Here is a 24,172-nt window from a genome sequence, read left to right as displayed (position 1 = left end):
ATGAACGGATCTTCAAGGGCTTTTGGGCTTGATCTTGAAGAAACGGTTGGATGTGTGGATTTGTCGACGTTTGTTGATCCAAAGGGCCGTTGGGGCTTGATCTTGGAAGGACGATGAACGAAGAACACTTTCTTCAAGGGCCTTCGGGGCTTGATCTTGAAGGTGGATGATTGTTGATCCAAAGGGTCGTTGGGGCTTGATCTTGAAAGAGCGATGGACGAAGAACGAAGAACGAAGAGAGCTTTCTTGATTCTTCGGGAACCTGGATGCTTGAGAGCTTCCGAGTTTCAGAGCTTCAAAGCTTCAAGGTGTAATATGAATTGGTTCCCCCAAATGAATGAAATGGGCTTGTATTTATAGAATTTTCCAAGGCCTAATTTTGAATATAATATCCCAGATGAAATAAGTCGTTTCTGCCAGGTGTTGACACGTGTCCTATTTGATGACTTTTCCAACTCATTTCAATTTTTCGTTGAGTCACACGCTACGTGTAAAATTTATGTAATACATGAGCGTTGACACTTTGATTTATCGGTCAACATTTATTTACCGAAATTTCGATGTCTACAGTACTATCCTAAAAAATAAGATTTATAATTACATTAGAAAATTTCTCAAACCAAATCAGTAGATACTCTAAAGTCAAACCCAGTTTCGCCAGTCAATGTGCCCTCCTCAAATTTTTGGACTGGAAAAAAACATGCGATGAAGTGATATGTTTGAGTGGCATTTTGTGATTCGTGCATGGTAAGAGTAACTGGTTATCAACCATATATGGTAACTTTTATTAAGTTAAAAGTTGGAATCAAATCAATTTTATAACTTTAAAAGAGGTTATTACTTAATAGAGGTATAATTAAATAGGATTCCTGAGATGATAGTACGAAAGTTATTTTTTAAGATGTACTATCCTAAAAAATAAGATTTATAATTACATTAGAAAATTTCTCAAACCAAATAAGTAGATACTCTAAAGTCAAACCCAGTTTCGCCAATCAATGTGCCTTCCTCAAATTTTTGGACTGGAAAAAAACATGCGATGAAGTGATATGTTTGAGTGGCATTTTGTGATTCGTGCATGGTAAGGGTAACTGGTTATCAACCATATATGGTAACTTTTATTAAGTTAAAAGTTGGAATCAAATCAATTTTATAACTTTAAAAGAGGTTATTACTTAATAGAGGTATAATTAAATAGGATTCCTGAGATAACAGTACAAGTTATTTTTTAAGATGGGACCAAGAAAATGGAGTTATTCCTATAAAAAACTGGTCCCAAGTTGAGATCGAAATCTTTTTAAAACTTTAAGGAAGTTATTTTTTTTATAGAGTGTTACTCTAGAAGTTTTATTGTATCTTTTATTTTGTTTATCATCAATGAGAGGGAGAATTCGAAGTTGAAATGTCCAAAATTTGAGCATAGTCACTAATAAGAAACGTAAAGATGGTAACCATGATTACTAAGTGAGTGTTCTTGATTACCTACCAATGAAAATCTGTCAAAGTACTTAACTTCACACGTTTAAGACATGAAGTTAGTGACCTTTTGTAGAAGGCTTATATAATTAATCAACATTTTCTCTCCAATTTATGTGGTAGCTATGATTTTTATGATGTGATAAACACGTTTGTTTTGAATGAAATAATGATGATATGGGGTCATATTAATTAGGTGTCATGCATTTTCAAAGATTTGTTCACATTAGGTCTTTGATTTACGGGATTTTTCCAGTAAAACATTGGATTATTGACCGTACATCTAACATTTCATTCATTCGATGAATGTCGCACAACAAAGCATACTAGAATCTTCATTGATTTATATATAGGTTTGAGTTTTTGTACATACTTAGCATTATGTTGAATCCAATATACTTATAAATAAGAGCTGTTTAAGAGTGATTTTGAGAAGGCATGGTTACTGAATTATGACAAATACTTTCAAAGTGCTTCCAAGAATCACTCCCAAAAAAAGCAGTGGCCCGATTAGTCATCATATTTGCCATCCAAAACAAACAGTGGGGAAGTACTCATCGGTTGGACTGAAATAAATACCTCTTTCTTCAGGAAAAAAAAGAGGAGGGAAAATTGAAAAAATACAAAACACAAGGTCAAGAGTATAAATCACAAGAAACGCATAAGAAGGAAAAAAGAAATAACAAAATAATACAAGCCACAAAAATACGAGATAAACTTATGGCAACGTAAGTGCAACTTACAATTCAACACCACTATTACATGTACACAAGAAAACCTTAACTACGTTAAGGATTCTCGTTGTATGGACGTTCTTCTTCAATTACACTGCTAATACTAGTAGATAGTATGTTTTTAGGGGTTCTATAACAAACAACCCTTGGAATTGACCTATCCCAATCAAGAGAGTTTCTGAAATTGAAAATCGATTATTTGTAAAAGGATATTGCAAATCAATGTAATAATTCTATCATAAATCTGTGAAAAAAATCTGTTATGTGCTAATGTAACTAGGTTCCAAAAATTTAATTAAATATTAATATATAAATTAAAATTGTAAAAAAAAAAAAATATTTTTATGTAATTATATTTTATTTCAATTCTAATTGGTATATCAACAAGGTCAGATTGCCCCATCTTTCCTCTTGAACTTTACCGTTCCATCCCATCTTCCCACAAATGTCCACACATTTTTGTCTTCTGAAATAATTCACAAAAACGAAGGAAAATCCAAAAAATTAAATATTGTATAGATTATCCTTTTTCTCGTATCAATCCAAAAGTGCTTCTGAGCATACGAGTCGTCCATCACTTATCTTCACGACTGACTGCGTTGACCTTTAAAGTTCCGACTCCGTTGACCTCGGTACTTCTCCGCTCAGATCATTCACACACAAACCAATCTCCGAGTCAATACGCCTTAGAATTACCCCACTCCATTCCCGACAATCAAATAAAACTAAATAAAAAGATTACGCGATAAATAATAAATAATTTTTTTTTTATTTTCCCCCTTTGTTTTGAGTTCGGAACCTCATTGGATTCTATTCGTGAGGATTCCAGAAATTTGTGAATTGTATCATTTCATCGTACATCATGCAATCATAAATTATTTTAAATATATTTATTTAAAAATAAAAATAAATAATATTTGACAAAAAATTAATCGCAAGATATACGATAAACGAACACACTTCATAAATCTTCAGAATCCACACCAAAAGAATCCTCCTGTTGGGTCTGTTTCCGAACCCTGGCGTGGTCGGGGCCTTTTTGTCAGTTCAAACTTTAATCCTTTTCCCGTGCATTTCGGGTCCTATAAAACTCCTCTTCTTCCGCTCTCTCAATCACCTAGTAAAAAATTCTGATTGTTTCTAATTTTAGCCTCCTCCTCCACACGTTCTAATTTCTCTCCAATTTTCCGCAATACTTTTTTGGATAATCCCCTTCTATTTTAGGTAATCTTCGTTAATCCTTTCTGTTAATCTCAGATTTACATTCCTACTTTTGCTCTATATATGCTCTTGTTTTCGACATTTCCTAATCAGGTTCACCTTCCATTTTCTCTTTTGGATTAAGTTTATGTTGTTTTCAATTCGAGCGTTATTCTAATCTAATCTAAATTACGAGAGAAGATTTGGGAGAGCATACTGGTTTAGCCAATATGATTACTGCCAGGTCTGCATATAGTTTATGCTTTAATTATGCATGATTATGTTTCACTAATCGCAGCTTAGCTTAGCCAACCCAAACCAACATATTTATTTGTTGATTTGGTGTATTAAGATTTCATTCAGATTTTTGTTGAGAGTGTGAATCTTAAACCCTTGGCTTATAGCTTTTATGATGTAATTAGAGCGGTTTAAGCTTCCAGGAGCAGAAATTTGTGCAGATGTGCACACATTTCTTGGCTATATCTTCTTTGTTGGTGTGAGATTTCAGTTGTTGGTTTTTATATAGATCTGGTTATCTGTGATCCATTTTTGTTGTATCCGGGCAAGGATGTTAGATCTGGCGGAACCACTAGCTTTCACTATAAATTTGATTTTGGTTTAACAACTTTTGAATCTAATTAGCTAAACAACGCGGATGGGTAGGTTTCTTCGTTGGCCGGTCTGAAATATTTCCGCTGCCGGCCTTTACTATGAAGACCGGTAATTGATCTGCTCATCACTCGTATCAATCTTAGGTGTTCATGTCTTTGTTCTACAAGTTTTTGCAAAGTTAAAGTGACAAATGGTTAATTTTGGTCTTGTTCTTACATTCCCCGGAAAGTGATGCTGTTAGAGTAACTGTAGAATTATGGAGAATAATCCGAAGGATCACTTTGAGGTACCACTTGAATCGTTTCCTTAAAGTGTTATTTGCCCCCACTTGAATGAGTTTGCTAAAGGGTTATTTGGCAAATCACTTCCAGGATACAACAAAGTATGAAATATTCGATTAGGAAAACCGAATTGTATTCCCTTAATGCGTAATTGTGTAGTATAGTTTGTTTAATTGAATTTTCGGTTGCAGCTATCTGAATCCCCGATCACTGCCTTATTGTTTGAAGTGCTTGTATGGTGTTTATCTTTGAGTTGAATTTTTTGACTCATTTGTGATTCATTCAGGTGATTCTCAACCTGGACATGTTATGGAAGTTACTGGGGGCTAAAACCTGCCTAGTATATGGCATTGACTGGTATGATTTCTTCCGACCTATCTTACTCGGTTATTCCTCAACTGCAGATAGAATGTTTATCGTTTTTGTTCCTTTACTTAAAACGAGGATCCACTAAGTTTGCTCGACGATATGCAGATACTTGGGCAATGTGTGGAGCAAGAAATAAGTTAGGGAGCAACTACTTTGGGAGCAGAACTATTGTTATGGAATTTGGACCCGACTGGACAAAACACAGAAAATTGCCAGCGTATACTGCTTGTGTGGTGCGTTCTGCGACATATTTTATGCCTTGGTCTTGTAAAATTCCTATAGGTGACGGATATCATGAATTCCTTTACTCAAAAGTCTGCTGTTAAAGAAGAATACGCATTTTTGGGAGATACCTAAGTGATCATAGGTGAGATAACCTGCATCTCCCCTGACGTAACTAGCTTCTCAATCTACAAAATTCTGGCTTTTGTGACTGAAAAGAGGAGATTTATAGATCCAAATATGTGCCGATCGAATTTGGTCAAGCAAGATGCACCAATTGGTGCAAAAAGCTATCGCAGTTTGACTTCTCTGGAGGTAGATGATTCTGAGAGCCCCATCCTGCCGGGACTGCCAGATGACGTAGCAAAATATTGTCTAGCGCTTGTTCCTCATTCAGACTTCCCTGCTATGGGTGGCGTGTGTAAGAAATGGAGGTATTTTCTTCAAAGCAAAGAACTTATCACTGTGCGGCAATTAGCTGGGTTGCTTGAGGAGTGGCTCTATGTTTTGACAACCGATTCCGAAGGAAAGGAAAACCACTGGGAGGTTTTAGATTGCCATGGACATAAGCACCATGTTCTTCCTCCCATGCCTGGTCCAACAAGATTTGGATTTGGGGTGGCGGTTCTTAATGGAAAGCTTCTTGTCGTTGGTGGATATTCTGCGATTCCCGGGACCACCGTTGCATCAGAAGATGTGTACCAATACGATTCTTGCCTCAACAGGTTTGTTTTGTGTCCATTTTCAGTGATTAGTCTCTTCCTTTAATTTCCTTTCTGCTAACCCTTCATAAAGTATAAGAATGTCCCGTATTTTTCCTTACATTGGCTACTTAATTTCACCGGCATGATTGGAATTTAACAAATGCTGTATGTTAAATGGTTCCTCGCACAAGCTTAACTTCGTAATATATAAATGCAATCTTATAGTTCTTTCGTAATTGTAGGTGGGGCAAATTGGCAAACATGAATGTTGCTCGACATGACTTTGCTTGTGCAGAACTAAGTGGTATGATTTACGCTGTTGGGGGATATGGTATAGATGGCAGCAGTCTATCCAGTGCCGAGGTGTACAATCCTGACACCGATACTTGGACCCTGATAAGCAGTATTCGCCGTCCTCGATATGGTTGCTTTGCCTGTGGATTTGAAGGAAAGCTGTATGTTATGGGCGGAAGGTCAAGCTTCAGTATTGGAAATTCAAAGTTTGTTGATGTCTACGACCCTGAGAGTCACACTTGGGGTGAGATGAAGAAGAATGGTTGTGTCATGGTCACTGCTCATGCTGTGCTGGAAAAGAAGCTGTTCTGTTTGGAGTGGAGGAACCAGCGGAAACTTTCAATTTACAACCCTGACGACAATTCTTGGGAGATGGTGCAGATTCCGTTGACAGGAAGCACAAGCATCAAGCTCCGATTTGGGATACTGGATGACAAACTTCTGTTGTTTTCACTCGAGGAGGATCCTGGTTATCGTACTTTGTTGTACGATCCAAATGCAGCACCAGGATCCGAGTGGCTGACTTCTGAGGTAAAGCTGTCCGGTCCCTGCTTGTGCTGTGTTACCATCAAGGTGTGAAACTGTAAGGTGTGCCCGAAAGTTGGAGGACCTTCGTAAGGCTCTAAAAACAGTTGCTGAACTTCAAGCATTGAATGGATTTTAGGACTCGTGTGTAGGTGCATTTGTTTGTTCTGTTGCCCGGACTAGTACTTTAGGGTTAACGCATTTTGTTACGAACTTCATCAATGCACGAAGCTCAGCTTCGTGCATTGATCGGAGTTCAGTCTACTTTTATAATGTATTTGATTTGGGGCTTCGTGCATTGATAGGAGTTCAATCTACTTTTATCATGTACTTGATTTGGGATTTATTGCTCTCTGTTGTTAATTAACTTGATTGCATTTGATTAATCCGCATCGGATCACTTTGAGAGAGATAGTCTGGCCAAGGCAGAATATAGACTACACCTTTAAACCACGGCCAGTGGTCTCATGGAAATGATAGAATTTTAAGTCAAGTATTCTCTCTGTTTTAGATTCGTGCTTAAACATAAGTAATTTCCACGTTGAAAGCTTTACGAGGACGTGTGTTATGTAAATCTGTTAATCGGAGTGAACTGAAACTTTTTTAGCCATTCCGGACTCCGTTGAAGTTTTAATTCAACTCTTTGGGAATTGAGATACGTCACGCTTCGGAATAAAAACCAAGAATCTCCAAAATTATGAAATTAATCTTTTCACAAAATCTAGTGAGAGAAAAAGCGGAGACAAAGAAACCAAAAAGCAGGCAGAGGCAAAACGTTGAACTGCTGAGCTACACCACTCTCTCTCTCTCTACATTCAACAGCGAGAGAGAAGCAGCATCAGCCAGCGACAATGTTCGGAGCTCAATCTTCGTCGTCACCTTTTGGTACGCCGTCGTCAACCCCCGCCTTCGGGACGCCGTCGTCGACCCCCGCCTTCGGGACGCCGTCGTCGACCCCCGCCTTCGGGACGCCGTCGTCGACCCCCGCCTTCGGGACGCCGTCGTCGACCCCAGCCTTCGGCACCCCGTCGTCGACCCCGACCTTTGGGATGCCCTCATCGACCCCGTCGTTCTTTACTCCTTCGGCTCCGGCTCCGGCCTTTGGAACTCCGTCGACGTCTGCATTTTCCACCGGTGGCTTCGGCTCCTTATTCAACACTCCATTCTCTTCTCAAACTCAGCAGCAAACGCAGTCGTTTCAGCAGCCTCAGTCTGCTGGCGGCTTTGGGTTTCAGAGCCCGTTCACTACGCCGCAGCAGCCGACGCCCTTCCCTAACTCTCAATTGACGACTCAGATGGCTCCCGTCGCTCCTCTCCCTTTCTCTCTCGCCGATCGCGATATTCAAGTATTGTTTTCCTTTTTGTTATTGATTATTCAGTGCAGAAACCCTAACCCTAGCTTTCAATTTCGTTTTGATTTGACGGATTATGGTTTTTTGCGTTAGGCAATTGTTGACGCTTACAAGGACGAGCCTGGAAACCCTAAATATGCTTTTAAGGTTTGTCTTCTAGTTTATTTTTATTGATTTTGTTACAATTTCGAATGCATTGCCTTCCCGCCCATGATATCTATACCTGTCTGTTTGGTTGCTGAGAAAATGGAAGTAAGGTTGCAAAATTATGCTTGTTTTAGAAGGTGCCAAGTGGTGACGTTCATGTTTGATTTAAAACTCTAGATTTTAATATCTGTCTGCCTTTGACGAGCTTAGTTGTGGACTTCCGTATGAGAAATGAATGACTGTCTTGATTTTTGCAGCATTTGCTGTTTAGCGTAACTGATCCGCAGTTCAGGGTGAAGCCTGCTGGTGTATCGGATGTGAGTATATTGTTCCCCTTTTTTATTTACTAGGTGTTACGGGCATTATCAGGTTTAATTTCTTTCTTTTTTCCGGCTAAGTTTGGAGAATAGTTTGCATTGCCAGATTATGTGGGCAGAGGCTATGGCGAAGCTCGAAGGTCTGGAAAGTACTGACAGGGAACGCCTGTGGCCTCAGCTTGTTCAGGGATTTAAAGATCTCTCTCAACGCCTGAAGGTAATTGTTATTAGTTTGAAGCGTAGCGATATTGTTTGGAGTATTGTTGGCTGTTTCTTATATTGTTACTACTTGGAAATAGTACATTTAAGTATTATTTTGAGGGTTTCTTTTAGTTAAAACTTAAAATTCACTAGTTGGTGTTCGTGAATGCAAATTTTGGAGATGTTACAGTCCAGGGGTATTTATGACTCTATGAGTTCTGTGATGGCAGTTACTGACTGAGATTTGGCGAACAATTCTGTAAAATTGTTGATTACCCACCAGAGTTGTTGTCCCATATGTCTATAGTTGGATCATTGCTATGATGCAAGTATTGAACTAATATGGGGTTTGAGTAGAAAAAAAAATTGCGAGAACCAGTTTTGATAGCTGATGAGATGGAGAAAAGGAAAAATTAATTTTTGTTCTTGCATGGTGACACCAACTTATGTATTTGGAGAAATTTGTTATCGTTTAGTAATGTGTGATGTTTCAAACTGAGTTCATGCAGCTCCAAGATGAAGTCCTTCTTTCAGATGCTGAGAGATTGCAAATGACCCAAAGCAATGTCAAGATGGTATCACTTATTGTTCAAATGCCCATCTACTTTTACCACAAATTTGAAAATGGTTTCATGCCTTGTATCATTTGCAGCTTCAAAGGCATTTTCAAGCTGATACTCTTCCTTGGATCGAGAGAATGAGACAAAAAGAACAAGGTCTTCAAAGGCGCCTTTTGAGGGTGAGTACACTTTCTGCTATATATATATGAGAAACTGTAAATATTGAGTAAGATGAGTTCTGTAAATATTGAGTAACATGAGTTTCATCATTAGCTTCAAATTTCTAGTCTACCTTGAGCTAAAAACGTCATTTAATGATGAAGGAAAATAAGGTTCACACCTCATTGTCCCTTATTGCCTCTGTTATTTTTAAAGTTGGCTTAGAATAAAATACCGTCCTCGCAATGTGGCGTTGTGACTGACAGTGCTTAACCAACAACCAGAGGTCTGGGTATATGATTGTTGTTTGCTTGGAGGGTTTAAACCGTTCTTGTGCAGGTAGCTTATGCGTTTTGTATTGGCCAAGTGTTTTGACATCTTTGTTTTCTTTTGCTATTCTGAAAGGTGATGAGAATACTGGAGGCACTAGAGGGCAAGGGTTTCCGACTGCCCTTAATGAAAGGTGAAGTAGAATTGGCCGAGAAGTTAGCTGCAGTTACTAGACAGGTACTTCATTACTATGCCCTTCATCCCTTTTCTATGCATCCTACTTGTCATCTGTCATTCGGTGAAGATACTAACAAGCAAATGGATTTGCAGTTGAAAGGATCCGGAGCTGAGCTTACTAGGAGGGTACAAAACCTGCTAACCATATCCCGTGTCCAAGAGAATTCTATTGGTGCGGGTGCTTTAGGTTATCTTCCAGGATCAACCAAAATCCATGAACAGAGTCTCGCTGCTATGCAAGAGGTGAGAGTGGACTAGTTTGGAAAATTTCTTTTTCATCTCACCTCCTGAATATTTCAACCCTATCTTATGCACAATATTTGATTTCGGAAAAGAAAACTGTACATATTATCGGCGTTTAAAGGCACACTCCTTTATATAATAACACCAGAATTGGGTAAATGAATTGGTCGTTTTTGTGGAGCAGGTGTTACAACAGCAGACGGAAGCTATTGCGAGACTAGGCAATGTTTTGAAGCGAGATATCCGGGATATGGAGATTATAATGGCAGAGGATACAGAAACAACAGAGAACGGAAGCTAAGACGGAAAGTTTGTTGGTTTGTTAATTGTAATTTGTTTATATTTAAATTATTGCGTTTGATTTAGCTATCAGTGGCAGTGGCCGGCGATAACCCTTGAACCGTTAACAGAGGCTTTGAGTTAAACCATCCAAATCATTTTAGCTGACCACCAGAGAGAGAGATGAGACTCATTTTTCTACCTGCATCATTTGCAACGAACATTAACTCTTATTTGGTAATGGGTATACGTTCCTTGGTCTCTCATCTTGTCAGGCTCCAAATATATCATTAGTACTGTTTGAGACTGCTTAAAAGAACCTGAACCGGCTAAAAGTGTTTTCTAACAACCAAAATCGCTTCTAAGCTCTCTTGTATCAGTACAAGTAGTAACGGTAGGGTTCAAGAAACGAAAATTGAAGACTCCACCGGTATCACTACGGTATCACCATTCTTTTCGGACTAGATTAGACCACATTGCTCATTCTGGCATTTTCGACGTTATCGCTTTTAAAGAGCCTTGCGCCTTGTACGTATCAGAATCCAACTATCAATTTTTCCTATGATGCGCTCACTAACTAGAGTAAGCTTCTGCCATGATTAACAACACGATAGATGTCCAGCCATGGAATACGCGTGCGCCTTTTCCCTTGCCGTTCCTCTGATCATATTGTTCCCAGAAGAACCCGGTTTTGTGATAATTTTTCACGACGTTTCTGCAACATACGGGAAACATGTTTAAATCCATTGAACATAGCAGATTCAGCATTACATGGACAGAATGGCTTAACATACCTAATCAAATTGCCTCTCAAGTCGTCGTAGATGGTTCTCGCTTTTTCTTTATATGGTCCATCCACTGAAACAATTCAAACAATACGACAGTTATAAAAGAAAGAATAATGCTTCAATCTTCATAGCGGGAGGCGGTAAGCTGTGTACCTCTAGAGTAATGATGGAGCGATGATAGAATCATGTAGTTCATGTTCATCCATATTGGACCCCTCCAGTAAGGGGCATCATGCTCTGTGTTGCGTTTCATGTACACGGAACTGTCGCATAAAAGATGAAAATATTTAGTGCTTCCGAATTAACATGGTCCTCAGACGTCAGGGGAAAATTAATTCTACCATGAAAACCAATTCAGTTTACATAATCTGTATACTTGATCACCTTGTTTTGGCAAGAGAGCGGAGTCCATAATCTGTCCATAAGATGCTCCGATTTGATATAAGGTCTAGCTGTTTTTCCAAAATCCTTGAATCCTATATCAAACAAGAGAGAAGTGGTCTTATGGTTACATGACAATAATGATACATAATCGGTAGAGTATTCAATCAGATGACACAACTTACAGCTGGTATAATCCTTCCAATGAATGGGAAAAGACTAATAGGGCCGATGTGAGGAACGAGTCTCAACTTGGGGCTTTCTAATACCTCCCGCACGAGCTCTCTGGTTGCATAATTGTGTCCTGTTATCACTTCTTTCCAAACTAAACGAACCTAGTAAAATCAAACCAATGCCCAATTTTAGCATGCAACTATTGTAACCGAAAAGCTAAAAGGCTATCCACCTGTAGATGTTTATGTAACGGATAATTAGACACATCAGGAAACCATCTGTTCGGCGATAAAATTTATCTAACTCAATTATGACATGACAGCCCATGGTATAAGAAACTTTAAGTCCCCACATCAACATCATTATTCACTTATAAGCAGTCTTGACTCTTGTGAGTATATTTACCCACATATCAAGATATTAACTAGAATTGTGAAAAGAAAAAAAAACCATGTACCATGTGAAAATATCACAAAAAAGAAGAAAAAGGGATTAAGCAAGTAGCATACCTTTTCCGTATGATTTCCAAAATCAAAATATGTTCCATATGTATCGTCATAGTGCATCTGTCCAAGAGGAGCGTATAAGATATAATTGTAAATACAATGAACCAAACAGTGAAAAAGTAATTAACCAAGAAGATGTAGTTATTAGACACAAACACAAAATGATGGCGTGGAAATATATATTGTAGTAAAATGCATCAAGAAGAATATGCTGCAACAAACTATAGATATGATAATGACAATTGACAAACGAACCTGATTCAGAGTTTCAAAATCCGAGAGTAACTTAACTGTAGCACCGTATTTCTGCATTATTTAATTTATATGTTAACTAATTGATAAATCACAGTTGTGTTTCCATACGTATTTGTTTGCCTTACCTTTGCAGATTTATTTTCCTTCTCAAACAGTTCTGCAATGGAATGCAAGCAATCTGCCGCAAGTAGCATCCAGCATCTAAGATCTACGTGACGCTCATCCTCACTTGGATGGGAAGCACGTGGATAATCATCCAATCCAGAAGACAGCGTCTGGACATGCAATAATACAATCTCAGTTTACTAGCAGTGTTTTAAACAGGAAGTTTTACTTAAATTTGTTCCAAAGCTGAGCAACTCAGGCATATGATGCCCCATATCATACCACATTTCTTGCAAGTTAAAACAAAAGGTAACAGATTTTGTTTAATACACGTCTAAAAGAGTAAGAAATTCTGTAAAGCGGAACCTTTGGGTTTAGTTCCCTATTTGTTGTGCTGTCTCTCCCATGCCAATAGTAGCTTCCCACTTCCTTCCCTTTGTTCATACAATCATAGTCAGTAACACAAACACATGGCTACAGTCCACCACGCACATACAAGCACAAGTATGCATGCACATACACATTTCACGTACTCAGTACAATAACAGACGATAAACATACCAAAGATTTGCCCTTGAGTAAACATATTGCTCAGTAAAACTAAAACAGCAGACCATAAACACATGCATCACGACCCTTGCCCTCCTATAAAGAAAAACCCCATGGCAGAGACTAAAGATTGACAAACCCTTCTATACCTGATTGGGTAGTGTTGAACCATTGAAACCATGCTTCTAGGCGAACAAAAGCCCGTTCTACGAACGAAGATATCGCATCGCTTTCAGCAGCAGTAAACTTGTTTATCTTTAAGCCATGAACTAAGTCTGGAAGAAGCAAACTTTCAGATCACATCGTAAATAATATATACAGCAAACCAACAAAATTTTCAAGTAGACAATATGCATTCTGAGGGATATGGGAAGAAACTAGGAAGTCAAAAGTTCAGACATATGTCTCACGACATAATGTTTCTTGAACAACTAAAGTTAACACTTTTGGGGGCATGGATGACAAAATAGTCTTTCCTTAGCTTAAAATCACACAAAACAACTACATTTTCAATTTTCCATGGACAGAAAGGTTTAAGTGAAGAAAAAAAAAATTCAGTTACCACGCAACGCCAAAAGCAGAGCTGGTGGATTTCCATTTGTTGGAAGCTGAGTAACAAATTCACTTGGGACTTTACTGCAGGTACACACAAAAAATATCACAAACTACTTACACTGACAAAATCTTAGCTGAGGTATACACATATTTGAACAAGAATGTACCTTAGAGCTTCAGCACCTAAAATTTGCTCACGTGGAATCCATCCATCAATATTCATTAGATCTAACCAGTGTCCTATGATGTCCAAGGAAATATGTTTATCCCAACGCCTGCTCAATATTAAGGATGCATATATGAAAGAGTTTCCATTTTCCAGAAGTAGACCGATAGCACACTAACATAAGGTACTTAACTTTTTATATCTTTATAATTCTTCAAGAAATTACAAAGGCAGCAGCTGAACTGAGACAAATTGGAGTAACATGCATACTGAAAAACATGAGGCAACTCACCAGATCAAAAGTTGATGAAAACCTTCATCCCATAAAAATCCCCTTGGAAAAAAGGGACGACTTGGAACAGCTGTGTAAAGCTCAGCAGGCCAATATGAAATAGAATTATCATGACTTCCCGACTGCAAGAGGAAATGGCCAACTGCATGATTTTGTCAGATGTCCACACTGATATCTTCACCAAGCATAATAAATAAATCCATGGCTTTATTTTTTCAGATGTCCACACAGATATGACCATAAATTTTCATAAATTTGGTCACTTCCAATTAACTATTCTGTTAAGGCCCATTCAGAAAATAGTTATTGTGATCAAAACCCACTGATATCATATTCTAATAATGTTATGAACGTCATGGTTTTTTCTTCTAACACTAGCTCATATTTGGAAGCAAAAGAGGTGGATTTCACGAACACTTAGTTAAGCAGCAACCATTAGCATCTAATTTTGTGTGACCATACAATTAGTCATATGATGCTTTAAGAGATCTTATTTTCCCTAAATTACGGGGGAAAAGAGGGAAATGGAAAATGAAGTCTTTTTCTTTTAAGAAACAAAATTGTGAAAACAGAGGAAAAGTATAAACTTTTAAAAGGAGGACCAGTAGCACATAGAGGTAACCAATAACTTACGAACGTATCCCCGGAGACAGCAATTTTTGACTGGCCAAAGAAGTAGCCGATGCCACCCAACAAGTTTCCTATGGCAGCCTTACCAGCAACAATAGATTCAGGATCAAGCTGAAAGCATAGTAACAACGAGTTTAGAAGTCTTTTGTTGCACAATTATATCTAAGCACATTAGATGAAGCTTCAATTCTCATAATGCACACATAACTATCTCAGTTTCGTGAAATTTTTAATGCCATTGTTTGTAACTGCATATGTAGAGCATCAGCAACTATCCTACTGAAATGCAAGACATGCCATAAAGGCTTTTCCTTGTGTAGCCAAAATACAGTAAAGACTCCCAAACATTCCATAGAGATACAACATAAAACTGAAAATGGCAGACTAGGTCATCAGATTAAGCTACCAGGATGGACTGGCTCAATCTTTTTCACCATGTCATCCAAAATCAAAAGTATTATCATAGAGCAATACTCAGTGTAAATTCATGTAAATGTGTGACTACATAAATATTTCACTTTCAACAAGACATTCAAATAGCAGGTCCGATTCAATAGTTTGTAACAAAATGCATTATCCTGGGAAACTGATTTCCAAAGTACCTTGTCAACCAGACTAAAGCTCTTCTCAAATTTTGTGTCAAATTCTCTTTGCTTCTCCTTCAGTTGATTGGTCAGTGAGGTACCTTGATCATAGAGTAACTAATAAAAGTTAAGGGCAATATAACATTTAATTGGAAGTCACTCATGAAATCAGGAAATGCACACACAGTTATTAAAGAATAGCAGAAAGCAAGATTCTAATTTCTGGTTCTTGACAAAACCCAAAATTGTAGGAAGTATAAGCATTAAGACTTGGAAGAATGGCCAATGGGTTCAACATTTGAGTTCTTGATTGTGAAACATCAATTATTCGGTCCTCATGGTCCCTTAATGGAAGTCTGACACAGAGCTCGGTTAATTTATAGTCTTTCACATTTTCAAGCTTCTCTTATATGCTTTTGTGTACTCAGTGGAACCCTCTTATGCTTCTATTATTATTACCTATCATGATTAAATGGAAGACGAACCTGTAAGGCTGCTGACACGTTCTTTTACTCTTGAACTTTCCAAACCAGTTCCAGATATGAATGCAACATCTGTCCTGAAAGGTGCCCTAGCAGAAATCTGGATAACAATGGGAAACCACAGGAGAAGGTGGATGAGAAAGAAAAATCAAGAGTGAAAACTAATGACTAATGATTAGTTAGACTAAAAAAGTAGCACACTTTACCACAATGTACCTGAAAAACTAGAATATTTGGAGAATCTTCAGATGTGTCAGGTAGCTGCAGTCGACCAAACTTCCTTACCTAAAAACATGGAAGTGAAATCGAGGCATTCAAGGCAAGAATTGTAGATATTAAAAAGCTGATTCATTTTTTTTGGATAATAAAATGATGTCATGAAACTGTGATATACTTGTAGTCCAAGATTTTCCTGAACAAGATCTGATAAGTTGTGAATATGAGGCGTCTTAAAACCAGCATAATGAACTTCCAAATCCTCCTGAAAAGAAAACACAGAGAAGTAATGGATCAGTATTGGAGCCTTCAATACATCAACTCAGAAATGAGTAAGAACACAGATAATGCGGAACAAGTGACAGAGCAAGTCATAAGTTTGGGGTGCACTGTGACCTTGTGGTGGGGATAAGTTAGGATGGGGTGGGCTGGGTGGGTTGGATGAGTAAGTTATTAGAGGGTTTTCCATTTTTCCCCCTGATGTTCTAAAGCTTTTCCTACTTTTTTCTATTTATTCCTAATTTTGATGTTGGCTCTAGCACATGTGAACCCTATCTTTGCTCTGTCCTTGGTCGGAGCGGACATTGAATTGTTTGGATTATTAATTATTTTTTAGCTAATAACACGAATACCACAAAGACCATGATACTCTATGGCAGCATTCAACGGATCTTAAGTTAGCGAGGTAGACCAAGAATGCTTAATGGTTCACGGAAATATATTTCCTCATCATAATTCATATGACATTTTCTTTCAATATAAAAGATATTATTATTTTTCTGTGCTGTAACAATATCTTCATAACATTACCAGTGATTTTAAATGTAGCTGCCAACTTCCAACGTCCATCCGTGAACCAGATGCAAGGAGAGAGTTCTCATGAATGTCCAAGGTATCTCCACCTAAATTTAGAGTATTTCCATCTTCATCGGCCAAATAGAAAAAGATATGTGAAGCTTCCTCGTTCCCTTTAGATCTGAGCATGAGGCATGATGAAAAGAGTCAATAAAAGATTCATGTATAAAGAATGCATGCGCAAATCCATCTACTATTAGAAACAAAAAATGCCACAACCCTCACACCTCCTTGGAAGGGTCTCAACTCCCAACAGAAAATTAAGAGAAACTCTACGCATTTCTCTTCACCACATCAACATACTTGTAAGTATTATCTTCACACCTTCCATTAAATCCTAAATTCACTTCACATTATGCCAATACCCTGTTCATTTCATAAAGAAAAAGCGTTACAGATTTAGGTCAGGCTTTTTACTTGTGGTTCTGCACATCAATTTGAACTGCCCAATCTCCGCCATAGCCACTGTCTTCACCCTTGGATTTCAAGAAACTTGTTGCCAAGTTCATGTCATGGTCAACAATGACTTGATGTCCAAAACTGCGTCCATCATGTTGTGCCCAACCATATTTACTCAGATCATCAGAATCTTGGCAAACATGCCGCATGAAATATCTCCCATCCTTTATACCAATCCACATTAACCCGGCAATTAAAGACCGAGGAGTCCTGCAAGGTGCAACAACTAGAATCACAACCACATCATTCGCAAAGTCTAAATACACACAAGGAAAAAACAATGCATCCGTCAATGTTAGTGAAATGAGATAAAGTGCAAGACCGAGCACATCAAGAAACAAATATTGATCAACAATTTGATCAAGTGCCTAGTTATACAGACAAGAGTAACAAAACTTACTACCAAAACGTAAATTTATGCTCAAAATCCCCGAAAATACACAACCGATACGATGTCAACTAAATGAACATGAATTCTAAACAAAACATTCAAGAAAAAGATTATTATGATCGGCAATGAAAAAGGCATACCTAGCCCGGATTCCGAGATACACGTTCGGCCGATAAGTTCCCCAATACAAGCTCTCTTTGTGCTCACCTTGAAACTGCCACAACCCGAAAAATGCACAATCAACTCACAGAATACACGCATTACATAGTCAACGAAGAAAAATCGAATACCTGAGGGAGGTCCATGAGCTTTGGAGCCGGGAAGGGCGTGACGACCCTCGGCGTCGGAGCTTGTTCGACATGCTTCATGAGGTTGTTAATCAAATACAAGATGGCGAAGAAGGCGATCGCGCTGAGCCCTAGCAGGACTTTGAGATTAACGTTGAAAATTCCGATTGAAGTTTGACTTCTGCCTCTGCCACCTCTCTGAGTCCGCAAATTGGGAGGTGGTCGGAGAGGAACTGTGTCTCCGTCATTGCCGTCTCTGGAGGAGCTGGCTCTGCTCCGAGAGCTTCTTCTTCCAGTTCCGGCCATTTTAGACTTCACTGTCTGTTCTCTGTTTCAAGTATTGGCTGAGACAGAGAGAGAAAGTGAAAATGGAAAATAATAGGCCCAACTGCTCGGCCCACTAATTTGGAGCGGAAGCCAACGCGCAACTTCGCTCCATTTTTCTGCATCTGCCTCTCCGGCCACGTGGTCAATACTGATGGTAGTTTCGAGTAATGTTATTCATAGCATGTTTTTGTATCACATTTTCATACCATTTTAGGTGTCATTTGACGTGGACAACCACATCATTTGAATTAATCAGATTTTAAATTTAGTTCATGATTTAATAAACTAATAATTAAGAAAAACTAGTTAATTAAATTATGATTGTGGTATACGAGGAGTCTTTCTCCTACCTTTCCTTGGGTTTTGCAAATTTTTCAAATGATATGACTATCCACATCAGATACCATGTTTTCCTAAGGTGGTATAGAAATGTGGTATAAAAACATGGTACGAATAACATTACTCGGTAGTTTCAGGGAAGTATTTTTGCTCACAACTGTAAACTCTAGTGTATGGTCATTCTGGTATACTCACAATACATATAATCATCTGTCACGTGTCATTTTACTTAATCTTGGTTAATGTTTTTTACAAAATTGAATTAGGACTAGGAGTGAAATTAGCTTCATGTGTAAGTTAAAACCCAAATAAATTAGTAGCTGAGTTTTTTCGTGGTTTCCATATAGAATTAGGGGGAGCTTGAACCCAAAAAGGGGGTTGAAGAGGATATTCTACGCTGCGAGTAGGGAGAGAATTTTGAATTCGAAACACAATGAGTTGAAGAGAAATTTTTTATCCATTAAGACAATTCACCGCTTGTTATCTCAATCCAATATTTTAAGTTGAATAAAATCAGCTAGGTCTGGATCAGGTGGTGAATGAGGAGAAAAAATGACGGTAGGCAAAAATTGTTGAATTAAGAACTTATGAATCTACATTATACATTGCATTAATTGAGGGGGAAAATGGAGAAAAGGTCCATTATTATTACAAGCAAATAGAAATTGGCAAAAACTAAACATTTTAAATTAGCGAATTCTTAATTATCAATTTTACACAAAAGGAAAATAAATATTGTATAACAAAATTATGCTGGGGATTTGCTTGACTTCCAAAAAATAAATGGGGTTCTTCCTGAACGAATTGATTCTTCAAAATAAATACAGCACAACTTACCAAAATGCACCATCTGACAAAACTAAATCTTCAAATCCGTCGGACGAACGTCGAACTTCATGATTATATTTGGAGAAATGATTTTCACCCGCTGCATTATTCTTTTCATTTTTATCTCTTGATTCTTTTTTAATTTATATTCAATATAGAAGCTCGAAACACAAGGAGAAATGCAGCGGGACAAAAAGAAAGTGCGGAAATTATCTCCCGACTATGTATACGTATCGATCCTCATGTTCCAACCCTTTCAAGATTTTCAGAGACGGTTTTCATCCTTGGTCTAACCTCAGGGTCCAGCTCAGTGCATGCAAGAGCTACATGGAAAGCTGCAAGCACCTCCTTTTTGGCATGCACTTCTTGCATCAACACATGGTCTACCATATCCGACAAAGGGTTTTCATCCTCAAACCCTTTCCTCACAGAGCTCACTAGGTCTGAGACTTCGGCCGAAGTTGACGTGGTCGGAGAGAGCTCCGGGGACTTCCCTGTGAGCAATTCAAGCAACACAACACCGAACGAGTACACGTCCCATTTTTGGGTGGGTTTGCTGCCCGTCACACGGGCCTCCGGGGCACGGTAGCTGTTTGATCGCTCTGTTTGGACTGGTTTCATGTAAGGGAGAGCCCCGCCCATGAGGCCACCGGAGGAGGGGTTGTTGCCTGTGATTGTGATCAGCCTGTTGAGTCCGAAATCGGAAATGTAGGCTTGATATTCGTTGTCGAGGAGAATGTTGGAGGGTTTGATGTCACCGTGGACAAACTTTCTGGGGCTGCATTCGTGCAGGTAGGCGAGACCTCGGGCTGTTCCCTTGGCGATCTTTAGCCTCGTTGTCCATGAGGGGCTTGATGATGACTGACCGATTCTCCCTGCACATTTGTATTTCAAAATTTTCAGTTTCAATAGCGTTCAGCTTACGTTATCGACTCGAATTATGACATGGTAGTTGCGGTGGCTCCATGACACCAAGGAAAATTAAAAAGAAAGGCAGAAAATAGGATAATCATTTCCCGCAGAGGACAAAGGAAGTAAATCTACCCTTTACGTTTCCCCTGCACAAAAGATATAATCTATCCTATCCATACCAAGCAATCAAATTAAAAACGGAGGTTCACTTTTCTGCTTCAAAAGTTCTAATTTCATTAACATTGAACATATATTTGATCGACAAACGAGAATGATTTTCGCACATTCTTTTTCACTTTCTGTGCATCCAGTCTTAATTCTGACCCTTGATTCCCCTTCGATGCTCAATTGAGTAGGTAAAAAGGATTAGGGGGTCCATGAAGTTATAAATGGTGCGGAAATCATTTCCCATCAAATTATTCTTACAACTAGCAAGGCCAAAAAGCTGTAATGGTCTGCACCAAGTATGAAATGATTGTCCTGACCTACCACGTAGTGAATTGTGATTGAGCTCACGGAAATGCGCACATACTCACTAGTCATTTTCCATGTCTCCACTAGTCCAATATAAGGCAAGGTAAATATAGTGCCATCAAAATATCAAATAAATTGAAATCCTCTCCGGATCTCTGTGTTCGGAGTTGACGGATACAGAAATCTGCACCGCTCAATTTAAATTTTGCAGTCTCCACTAGCCCATCTCACATAAAATCAAGCCCCTTAAACGGCCCGGATCTTCGAATCCGCCGTTCTTGGACACAGAAATCCTAAGAGGATCTCAACTCCCATCAAATAGCATGCGTACACCTACTTGCCCATATATGATAAAACAATGTGACATCTAATCATGTCATTTTTCTTGCCAAGTTGGCAAATATTTCGACAGATTTGATCTTCACAGAACCTCCGTCTTTCTATAAAGAATGGATATGCATCGAGGACATGTTTGTAAGTTTTGTTCGGGAATGATTTGTAAATTCTTTCTTTCAATGGATATCCGTTTCATAACTGAACTATAATTGGTTTCATCCCATCTTATGGGTTTATTTTTATACTCTTTACTAAACAATACTTTCTAAATAAATTATATTGCGATACCCAATTTGCTACCTTGAAGAAATATTTATAAGGTTAGTTGCTAATTCTTTATTTTGCTAATTGAGTTGCCTACTTCCGCTAAGATGCGTTTTTCTTGCAGGCCATAGCAATTTATCTGCTACTTCCCTTGGAGATGCTCTAAGAAAATAAATTAATATCATTAACCGTAACATTTAAACTAAGACTCTCATTTATAAGCGAAGATATTGAAATCTTCCGTATGAAGACCTTTCACTCACCAATTAGACGCAAATAGTGTTATTGTGGAGAAAATTTTCATTGTGACAGGAATATGGGTGATACACCACGTGCTTTTATGTAAGTGGTAAAAAAATTTATTTTCTAAGTTATTAACTTTTTAACACACATATCTCAAAATTTATATACTGATACGTGGTGTACCACTTCTTGTACATGTCACACTGAAAAATCTTTCGTTACTGTAAAAAGAATTCACGAAAAGACTACAAGTCAACGAAAGGGCGCCAAACAAAATACGACACATCAGATTCGAAGTCACAAAACGACACAATAACGTAATTCACAACAGCATACAAATAAAACAAAAACAAACCAAAATAGAAAGAAAAAAAAAAAAAAAAACTTACCGCGAAGTGCAGTGGCCAAGTTGCCATTAGAAATGAAGTCGCTGATGAGAAGCTTCTCGTCGGGCGCCCAATAGTACGCCCTCAGCTTCACCACATTCGGATGCTTAACCCGCCCGATCGCCTGAATCTCCGCCGCGAACTCCTTATACCTCTGATCCCCGCCCTCCCCCAACCTCCTCACCGCCACCGGGATTCCATTCCCGAGCACCACTTTGTACACGATCCCCAGTCCGCTCTTCCCCAGCACGTACGCCGACGCCCTCAACAGCTCGTCCAGCTCGAATGTGAACCCTTTGTCGATCGCGACGAGATCCCCCTCCCCTTTTCCCCTCTCTGCCTTTTCCGGGTCGCCCGAATCCGAATCCTGGTTCCCGAACCCGCCATTGATGCAAGCGCAAGAACAGAGATTACAGAGGTGGCGCTTCTCGTTGCCGCCAAATTTGCTCTTTCCGGTACAACTGCATCCGTTCTCGTCGCCTTTCTTTTTCCAGTAAATGTAAACGACGACTAATCCGATAAACGCCACTACGGCGGCGTCCGCCACCGAGATTAGGATAATCAGACCCGGACTCAGACCCTTTACCGGACTATTTTCCGATCCTGATCCCGAATTCGGACTATCCGCGGAGCTCTGTTCCGGGGTTTTACAAGTTTTCTGAAGCGGAAACCCGCATAACAGAGGGTTGTCCAGAAACGCGGTGGGGCCTTGGTTCGAAAACGACCCCGTTTGAGGAATCTCGCCGCTGAAATTATTGTTTCGGAGATCCAAGCTCACCGTCACGGGTAAATCGCCGAGGGATTTCGGAATCTTTCCCGATAAGTGATTGTACGATAGGTTGAGCGCGCCGGACAGAGACTTCAACTCCAGGAAATCATCCGGCACCGATCCGGTTAACTCGTTTGAGGAGAGATCCAATTGGTTTAGATTGTCCATGCCGGACCAAATTCCCGCCGGAATTTCTCCGTCGAATCTGTTTCTCGCGAGGATCAGCCGCTGCAATTGCTTGCAGTTCTCTAAGTAGTCTTTCTGGAGCGGACCGGAGAGGGAGTTGTTGGAGAGGTCGAGGTTCTGGAGACGCGGGGGGTTGCAGATCGACGGTGGAAGCGGGCCGGAGAGGTTATTGCCGTAGAGGAAGATGCTGTGGAGGAGTGAGGTGGCGTTGAAGAGTTGGGAAGGGATTGAGCCGTGGAAGTTGTTGTCGTGGAGGTTGAGGCGGCGGAGGTTTACTAGGTTGCTGAGCTCGGAGGGAATGTAGCCGCGGAGATTCTTCCCGGATAGGGCGATTCCGACGACGCGGGGGTCAGGGAAGCCGGAGATGTTCATGCAGGAAATGCCGGTCCAGCGGCATGGGGTGGGGTCGGTGTCGAGCCAGTCGGAGAAGGCGGAGCCGTCGGCGGGCTGGTCAACGGCGGATTTTAGAGAGAGGAGGGAGAGGCCGTCGGAGTTGAGTGAGAGTGTGGTGTCGACGAGGAGGAGGAGTACGAGGAGGGCGTAGAAACTGGAAGGTTCCATAATTTGGCCGGAGAAATGGGAGGAGATGGAGATTGCGGGTTTTAATTGAAGTACATGTTTAGAGAGAGAGAGAGGGTGGTTGGAGGTGTGGGTGGGGTGGTGCTGCGGGTATTTATGAGAAAGAGACCGGCGGAAGGAGGAAATTTGATTGGCGGGGTCCACTTCCCGCCAAAAAGAGAAGGAAGAAGGAGGGGAGTAGAAGAGAAGCAAAGGAAGGAGAAGGGAGTGGTGGCATTTTAACAGTTAGGCAAATGAGTCGCCAATTTTTTTGACGGAAATTTTATTTCAACCCTGTAACTTTTTTTAACATCCAACTTATTCTTAACATCTATCTAATGTTAAGATAAACTAACAATATCTCTTTAAACTTAAATTTACTACCTTAACTATCCTCATAAACCCAATTCAATATGTGAATTTATCTTTACACCCATTTAGAAAATAAAAATCCAAAATAAGTGTTCTATAACTCATTCAATGTGCAAAGAGAGCAGTCAAATGAACGATGTTTAAAAACTTTACTGTGAGTGTCATGTCAATACATGTCTGGAGTTGTGTTTGATGAATTGATCAAAAAAGCAATCTAAAGTCGGAAAATTATGTGAGCAGACAAGATTAGATGAAGTAATTAAATCATATGTTACTATCTTTTGTGCTGACAAGATTTCTCTTACAATGGAAATCGAGTTG

The 24,172-nt window shown here is 39.3% G+C and overlaps 4 protein-coding genes across 8 annotated transcripts; 2 read left to right on the top strand and 2 right to left on the bottom strand.

Annotated features, from left to right (window-relative positions):
- The first annotated feature begins 3,193 nt into the window (after positions 1-3,193).
- LOC103414469 (F-box/kelch-repeat protein At1g67480-like) lies at positions 3,194-6,910 on the top strand. 4 transcript variants are annotated; one of them, XM_070810963.1, is made up of 4 exons: positions 3,194-3,434; positions 4,590-4,660; positions 4,778-5,619; positions 5,841-6,910. In XM_070810963.1, exons 3-4 carry the CDS (start codon positions 5,135-5,137, stop codon positions 6,469-6,471), a joined length of 1,116 nt encoding a protein of 371 aa, XP_070667064.1. In that variant the 5' UTR covers positions 3,194-3,434; positions 4,590-4,660; positions 4,778-5,134; the 3' UTR covers positions 6,472-6,910. The 4 variants fall into 4 exon arrangements, with proteins under 4 accessions (XP_070667064.1, XP_017182047.3, XP_070667066.1 ...); XM_017326558.3 differs by having other exon boundaries at positions 3,334-3,654; XM_070810965.1 differs by lacking the exon at positions 3,194-3,434 and adding an exon at positions 3,476-3,524.
- Positions 6,911-7,206: 296 nt separating this feature from the next.
- LOC103414336 (nuclear pore complex protein NUP54-like) lies at positions 7,207-10,448 on the top strand. 2 transcript variants are annotated; one of them, XM_070810962.1, is made up of 10 exons: positions 7,207-7,351; positions 7,406-7,763; positions 7,863-7,916; positions 8,174-8,233; positions 8,340-8,450; positions 8,944-9,009; positions 9,087-9,173; positions 9,559-9,660; positions 9,754-9,903; positions 10,088-10,448. In XM_070810962.1, exons 1-10 carry the CDS (start codon positions 7,269-7,271, stop codon positions 10,202-10,204), a joined length of 1,188 nt encoding a protein of 395 aa, XP_070667063.1. In that variant the 5' UTR covers positions 7,207-7,268; the 3' UTR covers positions 10,205-10,448. The 2 variants fall into 2 exon arrangements, with proteins under 2 accessions (XP_070667063.1, XP_008350955.2); XM_008352733.4 differs by having other exon boundaries at positions 7,269-7,763.
- On the bottom strand, positions 10,393-18,264 carry LOC103414334 (mannosyl-oligosaccharide glucosidase GCS1-like). The gene is made up of 22 exons (XM_008352732.4): positions 17,861-18,264; positions 17,711-17,784; positions 17,138-17,389; positions 16,676-16,841; positions 16,044-16,130; positions 15,866-15,934; positions 15,653-15,749; positions 15,186-15,268; positions 14,587-14,694; positions 13,954-14,075; positions 13,663-13,770; positions 13,503-13,576; positions 13,090-13,215; positions 12,758-12,825; positions 12,412-12,561; positions 12,287-12,337; positions 12,035-12,091; positions 11,537-11,686; positions 11,355-11,446; positions 11,124-11,233; positions 10,977-11,040; positions 10,393-10,897 (listed from the first exon to the last, which is right to left on the bottom strand). Exons 1-22 carry the CDS (start codon positions 18,161-18,163, stop codon positions 10,756-10,758), a joined length of 2,553 nt encoding a protein of 850 aa, XP_008350954.1. The 5' UTR covers positions 18,164-18,264; the 3' UTR covers positions 10,393-10,755.
- Positions 18,265-19,188: 924 nt separating this feature from the next.
- LOC103414337 (receptor protein kinase-like protein ZAR1) lies at positions 19,189-23,711 on the bottom strand. The gene is made up of 2 exons (XM_008352734.4): positions 21,970-23,711; positions 19,189-20,226 (listed from the first exon to the last, which is right to left on the bottom strand). The coding sequence occupies exons 1-2, from the start codon at positions 23,480-23,482 to the stop codon at positions 19,592-19,594; spliced, it is 2,148 nt and encodes a 715-aa protein (XP_008350956.1). The 5' UTR covers positions 23,483-23,711; the 3' UTR covers positions 19,189-19,591.
- Between the last annotated feature and the right edge of the window lie 461 nt (positions 23,712-24,172).

The sequence above is a fragment of the Malus domestica genome, chromosome 13 (assembly GCF_042453785.1).
Source record: "Malus domestica chromosome 13, GDT2T_hap1".
In the NCBI taxonomy this organism is placed as follows: Eukaryota; Viridiplantae; Streptophyta; class Magnoliopsida; order Rosales; family Rosaceae; genus Malus; species Malus domestica.
The sequence above is the reverse complement of the archived record's forward strand: the minus strand, read 5'-3'. Positions and strand labels throughout refer to the sequence as shown.